This window comes from Cheilinus undulatus, linkage group 20 (genome assembly GCF_018320785.1).
Source record: "Cheilinus undulatus linkage group 20, ASM1832078v1, whole genome shotgun sequence".
Taxonomy (NCBI): Eukaryota; Metazoa; Chordata; class Actinopteri; order Labriformes; family Labridae; genus Cheilinus; species Cheilinus undulatus.
The window spans coordinates 38661914-38668954 of record NC_054884.1 but is presented as its reverse complement, the minus strand read 5'-3'; the positions used below and the strand labels follow the sequence as shown (position 1 = coordinate 38668954).

At 37.5% G+C, this 7041-nt stretch overlaps 1 protein-coding gene across 1 annotated transcript in view; it reads left to right on the top strand.

Annotated features, from left to right (window-relative positions):
* The first annotated feature begins 280 nt into the window (after positions 1-280).
* The window catches only part of htra1b (HtrA serine peptidase 1b), a 46612-nt gene continuing 39851 nt past the window's right edge, over positions 281-7041 (top strand). The window contains exon 1 of the mRNA XM_041815764.1: positions 281-861. Coding sequence (XP_041671698.1) covers positions 402-861 — 460 coding nt within the window. The 5' untranslated portion in view covers positions 281-401. The remainder of the gene's footprint in view (positions 862-7041) is intronic.

The following is a 7041-nucleotide window of genomic DNA, read 5'->3' as shown; positions in this document are numbered from 1 at the left end:
TTTTTTGTTTGTTTGTTTGTTTGTTTGTTTGTTTTGTTTGTTTTGCTTTGTATTGTTTTTTGGTAGAAGCTTTTGCTGTGAAATGTTTTGCAGCTGACCTTCGGGGCCACCGTAATTACGTCAGTCACTGCAGACTTTCTTCCCTGCATGCATAACTTTGGGACTTTATAAATCACACACCTCCACCACATCATCCCCTCCTTCTCTCTGACTGACGTCACACACGCCCACCAATCAGCTGCTGTGTTTATCCTGCAGCTTTTATAAAGCAGACAAACTTTGCACTGCATCAGTGTGCTGCCTGTCTCTCTACCTGAGAGCGAACTCTGAACCTCAGTGTCTCTGTGTCTTCATCTCTTCTTCCTCAGTCCTCTGTAGAGCTTCCTCCTCTCTGTCCCATCATGAGTCTCCGGTTCGTCCTCTTCGTCCTTGCCCTCCACCTCTGCTCTGATCTCCTCTCCGAGGCTCGGATAACCAAACGTCTGGCCATCGGCTGTCCAGAGAGGTGTGACAAGTCTCAGTGCCCGCCGATCCCCGCGGACTGCCTGGCCGGTGACGTGCTGGACCAATGTGACTGCTGCCCGGTGTGCGCCTCCGGAGAGGGGGAGCAGTGCGGAGGGACCGGGGACCGGGAGTGCGCAGAGGGGATGGAGTGCGTGCTGACCGATGGGGTCGAAGCGTCCGCCACGGTCAGGAGGAGGTCGAAGCCCGGCGTCTGCGTGTGCACGGGCTCCGAGCCGGTGTGTGGCAGCGACGGGGTCTCCTACCGGAACATCTGCGAGCTGAAGAGGGTCAGCAACCGGGCGATGAAGCTGCAGCAACCCCCAGTGATCTTCATCCAGAGAGGAGCCTGTGGTAAAGGTGAGAGCTGTGTGTGTGCGTGTGTTTGGATGTGAACTCAGATGACCTCTGCAGACTAGACTCCGCTGACTGAACTGAAAAGTTGTCATTCACCCTTACATTCTCCCAGATTATCACAGGAAAGTTTTAGATTTTCAGTATAGCTCAAAAGCAGAACTTTTAGTGAATTCTGGATCAGGTCTTAGCTGGACGTTACAATGACTTATAATTTCGAAAGGAATAAATAATTTTTGCAAATATCAAAGCATCAACAGATCTACGAGCACAGATCATTGTCCTGCTTTGATCAAATAAACTCAGGTGAACAGGTGAGCATCTCCATAAAGCTTCTCAGCAGATGGAAGCACGGAGAGCTCTAAAATCTCCTGGTAGACGGCTGAAAGCTCTGACTCTGGACTTGATTAAGACCAGTGGACCAGCAGCAGCAGATGACATGGACCCCATAACCATCACTGACTGTGGAGACTGGAAACACTGGACTTGAAGCACCTTGGATTCTGGGCCTTTCTGATCTTGATCCACTGACTCAGCCTCAGTCCAGTCCTTGTGAAGCTCCCCTGACTTCTTGAATCTGCTTTGTTTGGCAGTCCTCTGGAGGCTGAGCTCATCCCTTCCATCAACTTTCCATGAATGTGCTTTGATACAGCCTCAGAGAACAGCCTGTCCTTTCAGCAGGGACCTTCTGTGGCTTACCCTCCTTGTGGAGGGTGTCAGTGATTGTCTTCTGGACATCTGCCAAGTCCTCAGTCTTCCCCATGATTGTGGTTGTGAACTGAACCAGAGGGAGAGAATAGAGGCTCAAGAAACCTTTACATATTCTAATATTTTTGAGAAACTGGATTTTTGATTTTCATGAGCTGTTATCAAACAAGATTAAATAAAAAAAAAAGTCCTTAAAGGTTTCACATGATTTTAGAGGAATCAAGAACATATGGAAGTTTCACTTTTTGAGGTAAATCATAAGGAAAAAAATTACATTTTCCTGACATTCTCATTTTTTGTGATGCACCTCTGAAATATGCGTATGGAAGCCCATTTCCACCGCTTAAATAAAAGTAAAATGTCAAAGTTGGGCAATTCTGGAAAAAAATAAGAACACTAAGTCATAATTGTGAGATTAAAAAAAGAAAAATTATGACATCAAAATTTTGAGATAAAAGTAGACAATTTGGGGTAAAAAGTCAAACTTAGTGGATAAAAAGCTGAAATTATGAGACAAAAAGTCAAAATAATGAGATAAAAAGTCATAAATATGAGATAAGAAGTCGAAACTACGAGATAAAAAGTTGAAATCATGAGAAAAACACTCATTATAAGATAAAAAGTTGAAATAATAAGTTAAATATTTGACAAATCAAGAAAAAGTCATAATTATGAGCGAATAAGTCAAAATTATGAGATAAAGATGTAAAATTATGAGTGAAAACATTGAGAAATTAGAATGTCATAATTATGAGGTAAAAAAGTCAAAATAATGAGATTAAAAGGTTGAATAAATGAGAAAACAGTCAAAATATTGAGATAAAAAGTCATACTTATGAGAAAAAGTCAAAATAATGAGTTTTTAAAAAGTCAAATGATGAAAAAAAGTCATAATTATGAGGCAAAGTCAAAATAATGAGTTTTTAAAAAGTCAAAAAATGAGAAAAAAAAGTCATAATTATGAGAAAAAAGTCAAAATAATGAGATAAGTCATAATTATGAGATAAAATGTCAAAATAATGAGATAAAAAGTCAAAATTATGAGAAAAAGTAAAAAAATGAGATAAAAATCCATTAATATGAGATAAAAAGTCAAAAATATGAGCTAAAAAGTCAGAATTATGAGATAAAAAATCAAAATAATGAGTTAAAAAGTCATAATTATGAGGAAAAAAGTCAAAATAATGAGATAAAAAGTCAAAATAATGAGATAAAAGTCCTTATTATGAGATAAAATTTTAAATTATTGACTTTTTTCCTCATTATTATGACTTTTTCCTTATTATTCCTTATTATTATGACTGTTTTCTCATTATTATGACATTTTCCTTATTATTCCTCATTATTGACTTTTTCCTTATCATTCCTCATTATTATGACTTATTCCTTATTGTTCCTCATTTTTATGACATATTTTCTCCTTAGTCTTCATTATTATGACTGTTTTCTCAATATTCCTCATTATTTACTTTTTCCTCATTATTCATTATTATTATGACTTTTTTCCTCATTATTATGACTTTTCCTCATTGTCTTTTTCCTCATTATTCCTTATTATTATGATTTTTTTCCTCGTCATTATGACTTTTTTCCTCATTATTATGACTTTTTCCTCGTTATTATGACTTTTTAATCTCATTTTATAACTTTTTCCCTCATTATTATTACTTTTTCTTCTTTGTTATGACTTTTTCCTCATTATATGACTTTTTTCCTCATTATTATGACTTTTTTCCTCATTTTTATGACTTTTGCCTCACTAATTTGCCTTTTTATCTCATTATTATGATTTTTTACCTCATTATTATGACTTTTTTCCTCATTTTTATAACTTTCCTCATTATTATGACTTTTTCCTCTTTGTCATGATTTTTCCCTCATTTTTATGACTTTTTCCCTCATTATTATGACTTTTCGTAATTTTTTTGACTTTCCTCATTTTTATGACTTTTTTCCTCATTTTTATGACCTTTTCCCTCATTATTATGACTTTTCCTCTTTGTTATGACTTTTTTCCTCATTTTATGACTTTTTCACTCATTATTATGACTTTGTACTTCATCACAATGACTTGGTATTCTTTATTTAGATTTGCCTAACTTTCACATTTTTCTTTATTAAGTGGCAGAATTGGGCTTCCATACATACTCGACCTGTTTTTTGGGAGATGACGAGGCGTCCCAGATTTGGCCTCGATTGTGGTTTACTCTGACACATTACAGGATAAAACCATTAGTTTTCAGGGCTGACAGCTCTGGAACTTAGATCTGCTGGATCAGACTATAGTCATGCTTGGAGTATGCAGTCTGACCTTGGCATGAGGGCCGTTTAAAGAACATTTTGATATTCTGATGCAGAAAGGCATCAGTGTGAAGTATCTGCCATTGATTAGATCATTAAAAGATGAAGTGTCAGTCTATTTCTGTTCTTTCCCATATCATCTGGGAGCTTTTCCTCTTGGCATCGTCTTTCCAATCACTGATCAGTCAGATTTCCAGCAGTGCCTCACACTGCACCAAACTCTAAAGATGGTGTCATTTTCAGCCCCCCTTGCTCTCTCTCACTCTCCTATGTTATGGTTACAAGGTCATAATGTCTTGAAATTAGTCCAGGATTTCCTGAGTAGCTGCCCTGTGCTGCAAAAACAAACAGTGTTTCCCTTTCAGTGTGTGTTTAACAGAAATGAAAGCATATTTAGAAGCAGCACACACTCACACACACCCTGGAGCTGCAGCTGAGACCACACTAATATGCAGAGTCTCGGGTTCAGCCAGGTCAACGGATTTCTTCTGCTTTCCTCCAGTTTTCCTAATCTTCTTCTCTCTCATCTTCGTTCCTCTGAGGAAAACAAAGATGACTATTAAGCTATCTCCTCTTTTGTTCATGGCCCCTCCTTTCCTTGTCTTTTTTAGACACTTATCACTTTCTTCTCTAATGTTTTAATCCTTTCCAAGTTCTCCTTCTTCTTCTCTTTTCTCGTGCCATCATTGATCTGTTAACATGGGCGTCACCAGGATTTCCATTAAAAGTGTCCCATCAGGCCCCTCATCTACAGCCTCAGTCAACTCTGAGATAATGTCTGTTTCACAAATAACTTAGTAAATGCTTCAGATTACACTACACTCTGTTTGAATGGTGCAGATATTGGAAATGTCACAGCATGCAGGAGTTTTCCTTCAAGTGTTGGTATTTAAACAAGAAATTACCCACTATATGAGGTGTAGGGCAGCCAAAATATGTCCAGCATACATCCAGGTCCCCAGGAATAATACATTTAGCCACCTTCCTCATGTTAAGATGCCATATCGTTCTATTTTGTCCGCGAGCAGGTCTGCTCAGCACCCTGCAACCGGGAAAAACAAATGCACACGGGCCTGTATTTAACAATCTTGTTTGCATGCAAGTTGCTTCTGATGGCACAGAGTCAAATCTTCTCTTGCACATTAAAAAAGAAAATTGATCTCTTCTGTTCTAATCATGTTTGTACACTGACACCAAAACTATCGTCTGTCATTATTTTTCAGGAACAGGTTTGATTTTATGTGACTTTTGCATCAGTCCATGTCATTTAGATGGTGATTAATGATTCAAAGCAGCCTCTGCTGCTCCCTTTTCTTGCACTGTAACCTCACTTTTTGTGATTTGCATGTGTGTTATGTGTATAATAACCATGGAAATATAAAAGATAAAGGCATATGTTTGAAGGACTAAATTTGTCCAATTCTTCAAAATTTCACAGTGAAAACAGATAAAAAGCTATGGACTCAGTGTGCAAGGTTCGAGTGCATGACTTTTTTTTATTAGGGATCTGAAAAAAAACATCCATAAAAAAAAAACTTTACTTACAAAGTATTTTGGGACAGCTTGCAGCACAGGAAAGGCCAGAAACCAGGAAAGGCATTATTAACAGCTGAAACTCATCTATGAAACATAAACACCGGTTTACTTTTAAACACACCTTACAGACAGCAGTTTTTATTGGGCGATTGCAGCTGATGCAGAGAATACTATGGTTCATCACAAAACATGGATGAGATACAGCAACAGTACAGCAGCTTCCAGTAACCCTCTAATTCCACATACTCCACCTGCACCATGTTCTGGGTGCACAGAGTATTGCACTAACGAAGTGTTACTCAACCCTACTCAACTAAAGAGCCAAATTGTTGAAAAATACCACAATCTACGTGGTGAAAAGTGGCAAAACGGCTTAAGGTAGAAATAACAATAAGTGAAAAGAGGCAAAAATGGTCAAAAAGCAACCAAAATTGGGAGGAAAAGGTGGGAAAAAAGTTCAGAAAGTAGTAAAAATGGATGAGAAGTGACAAAAAAGGAGTTACAAGTAGCAAAAAATGGTCCAAAGTGGCAAAAATGTGCCAAAAAAATGAGTGAAAGGGGACTTAAATGGGCAAAAAGCAGTCAAGAGTGGCAGAAATTGGCAAAAAATAGGAAACAAGTGGTATTTAATGGCAAAAAGTAGCCTAAAAGGGTGAAAATTGGTGAAAAAGGCCAAAAATGGGATAAAAGTGGTAAAAAGAAGTGGCTAAATGGGCAAAAACCAGGAAAAATTTGGAATTGAATGACTAAAAGTAAATTAAGTGTGTGAAAATGGGGAGAAAAAAATGTGAAAAAGGGCAAAATGGGATAAAAGTGGTAAAAAATGGGAAAAACATAGGAAAAAAGTTATTTAATGGTAAAAGGTAGTGTAAAAGAGCAAAAATGGAATAAAAGTGGTAAAAACTGGAAAAAAATGGAAAATGGGCAAAAAAGTAGGAAAAGGTGTTAATTTGATGCAAAATGTAGCTTAAATGGGCAAAAATGGGATAAAAGTGGCAAAAATTGGAAAAAAGTGGCAAAAATGGGCAACGAAGTAGGAAAAAAGTGGTATTTAATGGCAAAAGGTAGCTTAAATGGATGAAAAGTGGCAAAAATGGTGAAAAGGGCAAAAAAGTTTCCCTTTTTTAAGGTTTTCTGGGGGAATTATATTTAATATTAAGACATAAAGAGCCACAAATAATCACAAAAGAGCCACACGTTGAGTATCACTGCTCTATCGGCTTGCACCCTTAACTTTTGGATGCATTTCTAGAGCACAGCCGATACAAAACCTGAAGTTTTCACAGGACTACTATCAAACAACTTGTTTTCCTTTTTTTAAAAAGGAGGTAAAGGTACTTTTACAACGTGCAGTGGAGTGGTGCAGGAATGAGTCCTAAACGTTACTTCCAGGTATTGTCTACAAAATTATGTCATCAATGCACCACTCTGTAGCAGCACTATTGTTAACCTTTGGCCTTTTTGCAGGCATTAATGTTAACCTTTCAAGTGAAATACTAATAATACAATACAACTCTGCAAAAAATTACGTCAGTCTTTTGCGCAATTATATAATCGCACGGCCAGATAGCGAAATTGCAGTTGCATTAATTTGGCAGCACTAGTGGAGCGTGTGCAGTGGAGCTGAAAAGACTGACTAGA